The sequence below is a fragment of the Salmo salar genome, chromosome ssa16 (assembly GCF_905237065.1).
Source record: "Salmo salar chromosome ssa16, Ssal_v3.1, whole genome shotgun sequence".
In the NCBI taxonomy this organism is placed as follows: domain Eukaryota; kingdom Metazoa; phylum Chordata; class Actinopteri; order Salmoniformes; family Salmonidae; genus Salmo; species Salmo salar.
This window is the reverse complement of record NC_059457.1, coordinates 17399418-17412616: the sequence shown is the minus strand read 5'-3', so window position 1 is coordinate 17412616 and position 13199 is coordinate 17399418. Positions and strand designations below refer to the sequence as shown.

Below are 13199 nucleotides of genomic sequence, written 5' to 3'. Positions count from 1 at the left end.
TGAGGGGGAAGAGCCCTCCAATGAAACTATCCAATGCAGTTCCATGCCCTTGCCCTACAATTGAAAAATATTTACAAATAGCTTAGTCTTGGGTGTTTTCATTTTCCGCACGTTACTTCTAGCATATTCAGTAACTTTTGTATCGCTCCTCCTTTGTGATATCCATATCCTCATTTGACTCCAGATTTGAACACATTCATAGATTTAAGCTCAGCCCGATTTAAACAGCAGTGGTGTTTAAAAAATAAAAATAAAAACGTTTTTTAAAACTGTCCCCCCCATAAAATGTAAATCACAGTGCAATTATCGCTAAAGCTATTCTTTGCTGTGTTATAGTAACTAAACAATCAGGCTGTAAAGGCCTGGGGAAAGTTGTGTAATTTAAATAAAACCAGAGAAGAGGCGAACTTTAGGCTACTTTGGTAAATTTGCGAGACATGCAAAACAAGACATCAAGGGTAAAATGAGAAAAAAAAATGAAAATTTAAAAACAAGTTGGAAAAACAAACTATACTGAAACTATTATATTTGACTCTAAATTTACCTAAAATGAATTATGTTCAGATGTTCATGCTACTGAATCTGGCGGGTAAATGCAGCCAGGAGATGGAGATGTTGCAAATAGGCCTAGCTTATGCATCATCAACAGTAGCTATCACTAGCTAACATGGGAGGGGAAAATTGCTAGGTAGCTAACTGCATTCTTCTTACATGCACTACTAAAGTTAAAACTGTGGCTGTGGAGAATTTCTGGACCCCTCTTCCCAACAGCTAAAGGTCCCGTAGCTTCTGTGCATCTGCAATATTCTCTACTTTTCGCACACTCCGCTCTACTCATAAAGAACAGGTTACTCTGGCGAAGTTAGATCAAAGCTGATTCAATGGTCTGCAAGATCACATTACAGCATTCTACATAACAGACCCGAATATAAAACAGCATAGTATAACATTACTGGAAGGCAAAAAACAGCACCTAATTTCTTATGAGATTTCAGGATGATTGTGCGAATGGTCGCATATTTCTGCCACGTGGCCAAAACTCAGAGCGCCACTAGGCAAAATATGTGCTTTGATTGAAACTAAACACAAGTAGGCTATGCTACATTTAACACCCTCTGCTCCAAAATGTGCTCACTGTATACACTCAGTGGCCAGTTTATTAGGTACACCACCCCGTTCACGAAAATGGTTCGCTCCTACAAAGTGAGTCACATGGCCGTGGCTTGCTATATAAAGCAGGCAGACAGGCATCCAGTTCCTGTTTGATTTTACGTTAGAATGGGCAAAAGAAAGTGACCCGAGCGACTGAGTATGGTATGATATTCAGTGCCAGGTGCGCCTGTTCCAGTATCTCGGAAACGGCTGGCCTCCTGTGCTTATCACGCACGACCGTGCCTCGAGTTTACCAAGAATGGTGCGGGAAAAAAAGAAGAAAAAAAAACATCTAGTCAGCGGCAGTCCTGTGGGCTGAAAAACAGTCTTCTCACTTTAAAGTCTGTAACACTTTGGCCTAGAAACTATTATACCCCTCTAGGCCAAATTCAATGTTCCATCAAATAATACCTTAAGGCAGGGTTTCCCAAACTTGGTTCTCGGGACTCCAAGGGTGCACGACACAGCAGATTCAAAGAATCAACTAATCATCAAGATCTGATCATTTGAATCAGCTGTGTAGTGTTAAGGCATAGACCAAAACATGCACCCCTTTGGTTCACGAGGACTGAGGTTTGGGAAACGCTGCCTTAAGGGGTTAAAAAATTCTAAATCAAAACAATCCTTAGTATGACCATCTTAAAACAGTGGAGGAAACCTGGCACCATCACATCAACAGAATCCTCCCGCATACCCTAGACCCACTCAAATTCGCATACCGCCCCAACAGATCCACAGCTAATGCAATCGCACTCCACACTGCCCTTTCCCACCTGGATAAAAGGAAACCCTATGTGAGAACTCTGTTCAATGACTACATCTCAGCATTCAACACCATAGCTTAGTGATGGGCACTAAGGACCCTGGGACTAAACACATCCCTCTGCAACTGGATCCTGGACTTCCTGACTGGCAGACCCCAGGTGGTAAGGGTAGGCAACAACACGTATGCCACGCTGATCCTCAACACTGGGGCCCGTCGGGTGTGTACTTCGTCCCCTAATATACTCCCTGTTCACCCACAACTGCGTGGCCAAGCACGACTCCAACACCATCATTAAGTTTGCTGACGACACAACAGTAGTAGGCCTGATCACCGACAACGATGAGACAGCCTATAGGGAGGTGGTCAGAGAACTTGCAGTGTGGTGCTAGGACAACAACCTCTCCCTCAACGGGAACAACACAAAGGAGCTGATTGTGGACTACAGGAAAAGCCGGGCCGAACAGGCCTCATTAACATCAACGGGGCTGTAGTGGAGAGGGTCGAGAGTTTCAAGTTCCTTGGAGTATCATGGTCGAAATACCCCAAGACAGTCATGATGAGGGCACGACGACACCTTTTCCCCCTCAGGAGACTGAAAAGATTTGGCATGGGTCCTCAGATCATCAAAAAGTTCTACAGCTGCACCATCGAGAGCATCCTGACCGGTTGCATCACCGCCTGGAAAGGCAACTGCTCGGCCTCTGACAATAAGGCGCTACAGAGGGTAGTGCGTATGGCCCAGCACATCACTGGGGCCAAGCGTCCTCAATCCAGGACCTACAGTTTAAGTCGGAAGTTTACATACACCTTAGCCAAATACATTTAAACTGTATTTCACAATCCCTGACATTTAATCCTAGTAAAAAGTCCCTGTCTTAGGTCAGTTAGGATCACCACTTTATTTTAAGAATGTGAAATGTCAGAATAATAGTAGAGAGAATGAATTATTTCAGCTTTTATTTCTTTCATCCCATTCCCAGTGGGTCAGAAGTTTACATACACTCAATTAGTATTTGGTAGCATTGCCTTTAAATTGTTTAACTTGGGTCAAACGTTTTGGGTAGAATTCCACAAGCTTCCCACAATAAGATGGTTGAATTTTGGCCCATTCCTCCTGACAGAGCTGGTGTAACCGAGTCAGGTTTGCAGGCCTCCTTGCTCGAACACGCTTTTTCAGTTCTGCCCACAATTTTTCTATAGGATTGAGGTCAGGGCTTTGTGATGGCCACTCCAATACCTTGACTTTGTTGTCCTTAAGCCATTTTGCCACAACTTTGGAAGTATGCTTGGGGTCATTGTCCATTTGGAAGACCCATTTGCAACCAAGCTTTAACTTCCTGACTGATGTCTTGAGATGCTGCTTCTGAATATTCACATATTTTCATTCCTTATGTTGACATCTATTTTGTGAAGTGCACCAGGCCCTCCTGCAGCAAAGCACCCCCACAACATGATGCTGCCACCCCTGTGCTTCACGGTTGGGATGGTGTTCTTTGGCTTGCAAGCCTCCCCCTTTTTCCTCCAAACATAACGATGGTCAAACAGTTCTATTTTTGTTTCATCAGACATTTCTCCAAAAAGTACGATCTTTGTCCCCATGTGCAGTCACAAACCGTAGTCTGGCTTTTTTATGGCGGTTTTGGAGCAGTGGCTTCTTCCTTGCTGAACGGCCTTTCAGGTTATGTCGATATAGGACTCGTTTTAATGTGGATATAGATACTTCTGTACCGGTTTCCTCCAGCATCTTCACAAGGTCCTTTGCTGTTGTTCTGGGATTGATTGGCACTTTTCGCACCAAAGTACATTCATCTCTAGGAGACAGAACGCATCTCCTTCCTGAGCGGTATGACAGCTGTGTCTTCCCATGGTGTTTATACTTGCGTACTATTGTGTGTCCAGATGAACGTGGTACCTTCAGGCGTTTGAAAATTGCTCCCAAGGATGAACCAGATTTGTGGAGGTCTACAATTTTTTTCTGAGGTCTTGGCTAATTTCTTTAGATTTTCCCATGATGTCAAGCAAAGATGCACTGAGTTTGAAGGTAGGCCTTGAAATACATCCACAGGTACACCTCCAAGTGATTCAAATTATGTAAATTAGCCTACCAGAACCTTCTAAAGCCATGACATCATTTTCTGGAATTTTCCAAGCTGTTTAAAGGCACAGTCAACTTAGTGCATGTAAACTGCTGACACAATGGAATTGTGATACAGTGAAATATAATTTAAATAATCTCTCTGTAAACAATTGTTGGAAAAATTACTTGTGTCATGCACAAAGTAGATGTCCTAACCGACTTGCCAAAACTAGTTTGTTGACAACAAATTTGTGGAATGGTTGAAAAATGAGTTTTAATGACTCCAACCTAAGTGTATGTAAACTTCCGAATTCAGCTGTATATTACAAGCGGTGTCAGAGGAAAGCCCATAAAATTGTTCAATCCATTTTAGAATAAGGCTGTAACGTAACAAAATATGGAAAAAGTCAAGAGGTCTGAATACTTTCCGAAGGCACAGTACACACACACACACACACACTACATGGCCATGACACCCCTCGGCTATTTCAGCCACACCTGTTGCTGACAGGTCTATAAAATCGAGCACGCTGCCATGCAATCTCCATAGACAAACATTGGCAGTTGAATGTGTCAGAAAATATATTCACCCCACCCAGTATTGCAATCAAAACTTACCATAAATCATGTAGGCCTTGGCTCAGACAGTGTAGTAGTGTGGGATCAATAGCATCTCATTAGTGTGCAAGATCAGCTGCACGTGTGATGGAAGAATGCACTGTGCATCCAGAGGGTTGCAATTCCATTGAATTGGGGATAGTTTAACCAAAATATGCCACAGGACCTAGAATTGCCTGATGTGTATCCCACAAAAAATGTTCACTGTTATAAGCTAACTTTTTTGATGAATATAAGCAAAATTCCCAAACTTCCCTGGGCTTAACTTCCCATGGAACAATTCAGGAAATGTTTGTTAAATGAGAAGGTGGTGAAATGCAAACTTTTCCAGGTGGAATTGAGGTACAGTAATGGTAGAACAGGTGCAATGCTTAACCACCTTAAAGAGACACATCTTTAGACCCAAACCTTTGCTGGCAGCAGTGCAGCTGCATTGTGAAGTCACATGGAATTCTATGAATTTCGTATTTTAACGGGAAACCGATTTAAAAGAAAAATGTATGTTTAAACATTAAGAAATTGTTTCATTTGTCACATCCCTAACTTATCTTAGACACTTTACTGGATTACAAGGACATAGTCAAGTAGATGAATGGCCAAGGGGAAAACGCAAGGCACGGTCCCTCTGGTTCAGACAAAGTTAGCAGTCCTGTGCAGTGAGTCAGTCAGGTAGTTCCTCTTGCTGCCATGGCTCTTGATCATTTAATCCTAACTGGCTGGCTGTTGCTGTGCATATTTCCTATTCCTCAGCTCCCATATCAAAGTCTCATCTAAATGAGAAACAATAGGATGTCAGATCATGTGCTACACAGCAAAACAGGAAGACTCGAGATAAACTAAAGACTCCTCAGTCTGTTTAGCGCATTAATGAGTAACCTCAAGTACCGAGAGCCTGAGGTCGCATTCATTAGGCACCAAACGGAAGAATAACGGACTGAAATAGGGAGGGACTGCCTGAACCTTGTCGAATATAAGAAACACATTTAAAAATTTTACATTGCAAAATGTTTTGCTACAGTGTGCCCTAATGAATAGGCCTATAACTTTGCTCAGTTGAAACAGTCAGGCTTTAACCAGTGCCATGACAGCCAGCGCATTTCAAATAACTGGGTCATATTCATTAGGAACCAAAATGGAAGACTGGCGTAAACAGGGAAGGACTACTTAGACTCCAATAAGAAACACTTTCCATTGCATGACCTAATGAATGCGACCCTGGTCCTGGAGCTCAGTTAAAAAAGAACCAGCAGCACATCCAGCTGACAGGATACGGACAAGGTAGGCAAATTATCGCTCCATTACACATTATGGCAAGACAAAGGACGCCAGACCGTGACAAGGCTGAGAAAATACACAATGTGTGACCACACTGAGATCTTCTGATAGTAAAAAGCTGTAGAATGGCCAAATTACTGGTCAATGAGTTTTGTTAAATCAACAGATCTCTGGACACGCTTCAACTTGCTGGTGATGCACAGCTCTCCTTTAACCTAATGATGTGTAACCTGCCAATATAAGACTGACATTACATGTACACTACGAACCAGATAACATTTAGAGCATGGATGAAGTTAACCGCAGTCATTTAGGCTATGTAGCTGAAATAGTGGTCCATGAACAGTTCATGCACAGTTCAGGCTACCTTATGCATCCAAATGAGCTAGTGCTACTAAACTAGAATGTGTGGACTTGTTTGGTGTGTTTGCTTGATTATGTCAGCAAGATAAGCACAGCAGAAGAGGATTGGACTTAGGCAAAGAATCAGCCTGAGGGGAACTCTGAGTGTTTGTAAAAGAAGGTGTGAGCTGAGGAACTTATTTGAAGTAAGAGGTTATACGTTACTATCATATGTCAATATGGATTTATAGACTTATCAAAGCCAGTTGAGCTGAGGTTGCATGTGACGCATATACACTGCTCAAAAAAATAAAGGGAACACTTAAACAACACAATGTAACTCCAAGTCAATCACACTTCTGTGAAATCAAACTGTCCACTTAGGAAGCAACACTGATTGACAATACATTTCACATGCTGTTGTGCAAATGGAATAGACAACAGTTGGAAATTATAGGCAATTAGCAAGACACCCCCAATAAAGGAGTGGTTCTGCAGGTGGGGACCACAGACCACTTCTCAGTTCCTATGCTTCCTGGCTGATGTTTTGGTCACTTTTGAATGCTGGCGGTGCGTTCACTCTAGTGGTAGCATGAGATGGAGTCTACAACCCACACAAGTGGCTCAGGTAGTGCAGCTCATCCAGGATGGCACATCATTGCGAGCTGTGGCAAGAAGGTTTGCTGTGTCTGTCAGCGTAGTGTCCAGAGCATGGAGGCGCTACCAGGAGACAGGCCAGTACATCAGGAGACGTGGAGGAGGTCGTAGGAGGGCAACAACCCAGCAGCAGGACCGCTACCTCCGCCTTTGTGCAAGGAGGAGCAGGAGAAGCACTGCCAGAGCCCTGCAAAATGACCTCCAGCAGGCCACAAATGTGCATGTGTCTGCTCAAACGGTCAGAAACAGACTCCATGAGGGTGGTATGAGGGCCCGACGTCCACAGGTGGGGGTTGTGCTTACAGCCCAACACCATGCAGGACGTTTGGCATTTGCCAGAGAACACCAAGATTGGCAAATTCGCCACTGGCGCCCTGTGCTCTTCACAGATGAAAGCAGGTTCACACTGAGCACGTGACAGAGTCTGGAGACGCCGTGGAGAACGTTCTGCTGCCTGCAACATCCTCCAGCATGACCGGTTTGGCGGTGGGTCAGTCATGGTGTGGGGTGGCATTTCTTTGGGGGGCCGCACAGCCCTCCACGTGCTCGCCAGAGGTAGCCTGACTGCCATTAGGTACCGAGATGAGATCCTCAGACCCCTTGTGAGACCATATGCTGGTGCGGTTGGCCCTGGGTTCCTCCTAATGCAAGACAATGCTAGACCTCATGTGGCTGGAGTGTGTTAGCAGTTCCTGCAAGAGGAAGGCATTGATGCTATGGACTGGCCCGCCCGTTCCCCAGACCTGAATCAATCTGGGAAATAATGTCTCGCTCCATCCACCAACGCCACGTTGCACCACAGACTGTCCAGGCGTTGGCGGATGCTTTAGTCCAGGTCTGGGAGGAGATCCCTCAGGAGACCATCCGCCACCTCATCAGGAGCATGCCCAGGCGTTGTAGGGAGGTCATACAGGCACGTGGAGGCCACACACACTACTGAGCCTCATTTTTACTTGTTTTAAGGACATTACATCAAAGTTGGATCAGCCTGTAGTGTGGTTTTTCACTTGAATTTTGAGTGTGACTCCAAATCCAGACCTCCATGGGTTGATAAATTGGATTTCCATTGATTATTTTTGTGTGATTTTGTTGTCAGCACATTCAACTATGTAAAGAAAAAAGTATTTAATAAGATTATTTCATTCATTCAGATCTAGGATGTGTTATTTTAGTGTTCCCTTTATTTTTTTGAGCAGTGTAGTAATGGCAATGCCAGCCAACATTCATGATACCATGCATGTCTGAAAACATTACTAGCCGTCAAACCATTGGTTTCCTCAATTCCTCGCCTTACATAATTCTCAAATCTAATTGGAGGAGGAGGTCCGGGGGAAGGATCTTGGATCCTCTCCTGCAATGTGCTTTGAGGGAGAGGTGAGCAGTTGGAGGGTACACTATATGGGGTGCCATTAGGGACAGACAATTGAGTTTCTGCCCAAATAGATGCACAGACGCTGCATACATCAACTAATGGTTGCATGCCATGTCAGACTGTGCAGGCGGGCACCAGATTGCTATAAGATATGGGGCGCGTTCATCTGCTCAGATGTTGCCGACATCTTACAGCACCTGGATAGGTATTTTACATATCAGCTAACCACGTTGTAGCAATCTCGTGCCCGACTGCACAGTCAACGATGTGGCACGCAACCATTGGTTGATGCATGCAATGTCTGAGCAGGGGATGCAACCATGATGTGATTAGCTGACAGTATGCCTGGATAGGTATGTTATGTAAGATCTGGAATGCATCTGCATCATCTAAACAGGAGAACAACCTAAATCATATGATTAGGGCCATGATTTTAGTGCAGAAGCCAGCATTTCCAGCGCTATCCACTAGTGTTGCTGCTGGTAGAAAATCCTAGGAAATGTTCTGTAATTGACACAAGCTGTCTCCAATCAATCAATTACTGTCTGGTTGTGCCTGTGTTTGCCAGGGGAGGCATTGCTCTGCAAATCTTAAAATTGCACAAAATCTATTATTTGGCAGGGAATGCTATTTGTAGATCAGTGATTCTACACCTCACTTTGCTCAAGCTGATACTCTCCAACGGACTTGTTGAAGTTGTAGCTAAAAATGTGTCAAATAGGGGCAGTTAATGGAGAGAGTCAACGAAACCAGCTATGGAAGTATATTCTAGTGAATTCCTGATCGGGTATCGAACCTGGGTTCAGGTTGTGTCAATTACAGAACATTTCCTAGGGATGTCCTACCTGCAGCAACACGTGGATAATACTGAAACAGTCGAAGCACAGTGCCTCCATTTCCATACCAAAAAGCATGGCCTTACGTATGGTATGTGGCTAGCTGATATGTTGCATACCTGTCCAGGCTTTGTAAGATCGAGCATGCACCTGCAATGTAGTCGGGCAGGAACTCTACCAATGACTTTCTGGGCCATGAATGAGGCTTATTTTTAGGTGTGTGTAGTGTTGATAAAGCACACCATACAGACCTGGCTACGTCAGACTGCATTAGTTAATGAATCACTGATTCATTACTGACTTTATGCCTTTCGTTCAAAACAGCAGAGCTCTCTACTATGCACTTTGCATTGACATTTTATGGCCCTGACATTTGCATTGAGATGGGCCTTGACAAGTTACCTGACTGCAACTTTTCAGTAACACAATGTCAGTCATGATTCATATTGTTGGCACAAGTCCGTTTGTGGCCTTTATAGGCTTCATCCACCCAGGTTACAAGCCAGTCTGTCCCCATCTAAACACTGGCCCCATTTCCATTCCTTCCTGCTTGGCATTGCTAATCTAGCATAGTATGATTGGTGAAAGCAATGAGATTGATTTATCCACTCACTTTACACATCAGTGATTATCACATGGAAACAAGGAGGCATTTTGAAGTTACTGGAATGAGGCTGTTGTGTCTCAAACACAATGGGGTTCCGAGTTACCAACATGATCGTAGACATCAAGAGAGGAGTTCAGGAGTGATCCCCTGCTCACGTTAGCCAGGAAACCCCACGTTGAATTGCATTGGATTCAACGTTAGGCAGAAATGAGCGTTTGGATCAGGAAATGTTCCTCTCACGACCTCTACAAACCAGAATGTTGAATCAAATTCTATTTTAAAGGCCGTGTGAGGTCAAAAACGTGACTTTCCTGTGTTTTATATACATTTCCACATTGAAGTTGGAATAATACTGTGAAAATTATGATAATGCCCTTTTAATGTATACGCTTTTTGAATAGACCACCTGAAATTTCAGCTTGTTTTAGTGGGATGGAGCTTTGGCCTGCCTGGCGACATGACCAGGTGGTAAGTTTTATTACAGCTACTTTCCAAAGAACAGATTTCTATCACCTGAAGCATGCATCTCGTGCATGCATTTTCATCTTGCATGCTCCAGTTGATAGAAATCTGAATGCACAACCAGTTCTTTGAAAAGTTAACATAATTATACATTCCTGAGGATAGATTGTCCATGTGGTTGGTCCTTGTGAGACAACAGGTCAAGTTAGTTCAAATATAATTTTATTCATCTTTCTGGCTTGTTGAGCTCATGAAATGAAACTTTCCTGATCCAAACGCTAATTTATGCCTGACGTACAATTCAACATCGGGTTTCCAGGCTCATGCCTGCTGAGCCGCTTTAGAATCCCGAGAGGTAAATACTTACACCTCTCTAACATGTAGGCTCAGCATTCCCAAACTTCATTTCAACTTACTTTAACTGTTGTCCTCCAATTTGTCCCTATGTCAGAGGTAATCTGATACAAAATAGCCACAGGAATATTTTATCAACCCGACCTTCAGTACGCTGGTCTGTATTTCGGGTTTTTAATTTTCAATACTGATGCAATGCGCACTCGGCCAACACTTGCACAATATGGCCAAGCCTAACCGAACAGCACACACTTCCAGCTGATTGCGAGTAAACACGCATCGGTCGACTACATTCGGCTATTGTTCACATATTGTGCATCACGTGCAATGTATCAACAGATTGAAAATACAAGCGACAGAAACTACCGGCGCAGCAAAAACTCAGATAAACACTTTCCTGTGGATACCCCATCTCCACCTCATACCACCAAAAGGACCAACAGCATGTACAACCGGTAAAGTCTAAATATCACTTTATTCAACATTCTGCCTTGTAGAGACGATTGTGTCATTTTTATAGAGACTTCTTTCAGACTGCTATCCATGGAGTAACTATGGTAACAGTGATGGTTAGGCAAATGCCTGCTATGCTTTTGGCGTGGCTGTTTAAAAGCACAGACACAGAGAGAGAGCAGAGAGAATGTGAGGGAGAGGTGGGTAGGGCAGACTCTTTCCACAGAACGAGTGTATTCACACCTGCCTGTTCTGGGGCCTAGACGGCAGAGCATAGAAATTCTCTAATGCACTGGAGCCGCATTTCAATAAGCACTATAGTGTTTACAAGAAGAAACTCATGTCTTTGTGGTACATTGTAAATTCAAGATAATATCAAAGCTGACAACCATTAGTCAATTATCTTCTGAGAGTCAATACTTGTAGAAAATCTCTGATGGTCCTTGGAATTAGCTGTTATTACTGATAGTGAACTTTCAATGGCTTAAAAAAGTACAATAGTACACCATTTCACCAAGTCAGTTTTGGGCCTGCTCTGGTTCAGCAACCAGTACTCCCACACTCAGAGTAGACTAGTCAATTATCTTCTGTACTAACAGAAAGCCATACATTTACTCTAAACTAGGCAGACCTTATTTGACCCTTCACTGTTTGGTAAAACACATGAAAGTACCTCTCAAATTCTCTGTACATTTGGAAATGTGTTCATTACCCCAAAGTCAAAAATGTGATGAACAAAACAAATAGGAAAAGTTCTTAAAACGTTTCCTATCCATGACTGTGCAGATTAAAGCATTGGCCACAAGAGTACATTCAACGACCTAACCATTATTCAAGTTGCATTGGGGACACCCTGGTGAACATATACAAATTCACTACATTACAGGTCAAGGAAGACATGTTGATCAAACAGGTGTGAGCAATCAAGTGAAATTCCTCAGCTGTCTCACAGTGCGTGCTGCTCTGACAAGAGAGCCACGACCTTCCGTGAAAAAGCTGAATACTATTTTGAGTACGTAATGGTTCACAGCGCGATATTCTCCCAAGAAACCATTTGGCGTCCAAAGAGTAATAAAGTGTCTGAAAGCATGTGTGACTGGACATTGCACACGCATTGGCTACACTGGAGAGGCACAGGCCTTCTTGTATGCAGTTTACTTCATTATAATGCTTTGCATTCCTGTTATATTTGCATAAATGTGTGAGGTTCATAGGCGGCATTTCCTCCTTGATGGATTCGCTTGTTAGGCCTTTTCTTCAACTTCCGATGTTTGAACCTTTGACATCGCCATGTGTTACCGACATTGACTCAGTTCATGTATTGGCCAACAAACGAACCTGTACGCTTACATGCCATGGTTGTCACATTTGAATAAAACATGGTTTATATTTACATAATATTTAATTAGAGGGAACATACCCCAATGTGCTGATGAAGCCATTGACAGTGCCTTCCGCGTAAAGCGACACAATGTCTCCAATATGAAGAAAACTAGATCTGTTGTCTGACATTTTCGCTTAATTCTGTCCAAAAGTTGGCTTTCCAGGTAAGCAGGACATGCAGTAGTCTTGCTTTGATGAAGTGGTCTGCTGACACGTTACAGTGTAGCTTGGCAACAAACCTGCGTTTCACTCGTCAAATTGAAAAGACTAACGCCCCAAAACGAGACATGTTTTGCTGTTTTCTCCAGTCCAAATTTGAAAAAGACAATGCAAAAACTTTGAGTTAATATATAAAAAAATAGTTTTAGTTCATGAATCCAACTTCTTCCCGTGTGACAGACAGCATAAAGTTCTTTTTTTCGTATCAACTTTGAGGGAGGAGACTGGTTCTGTCAGAGCTGCAGATAGAGAGCAGCCTGCCTATCCCGTCAAAAGGGTTACCACAGTCACAAAGTCAAATTGGCTACATCTTAAACATTTATGAAAACAAAATGTGCTTTTGGTCTTAATGTACGGTTGGGTATAAGATTGGTATTGTGGTTAGGTTTAAATGCACATTTTAACAAGATCAATTGTAGAAATGGGGTTTTATGACTTTGTGGCTGTGGTACCTAGTGACGAACCGTCTAAAGTAGCTTAGGATAGGGTGTCTCTTGAGGTGAAACGCCCCCTGCCTGTAATTTTCACCACTCTTTTTGTACTCAACAAAACATTTATTAATCTGTCTCATCTTTAATTTTCAAATCCCCCCAACAAAACTATTGATGTAAATTGATGTAATATTT

General features: G+C 43.1%; 1 protein-coding gene across 4 annotated transcripts in view; it reads right to left on the bottom strand.

Moving 5' to 3' along the window:
* Nucleotides 1–12809, bottom strand: part of LOC106573309 (inositol 1,4,5-trisphosphate receptor type 2) — a 176171-nt gene extending 163362 nt beyond the window's left edge. For all 4 annotated transcript variants that reach the window (XR_006759687.1, XM_045697031.1, XM_045697032.1 and 1 more), the window contains exon 1: nt 12392–12809. Coding sequence is in view for 3 of the 4 variants with exons in the window: in XM_045697031.1 (XP_045552987.1) it covers nt 12392–12483 (92 nt within the window). In the remaining variant the exon portion in view is untranslated. The remainder of the gene's footprint in view (nt 1–12391) is intronic.
* Between the last annotated feature and the right edge of the window lie 390 nt (nt 12810–13199).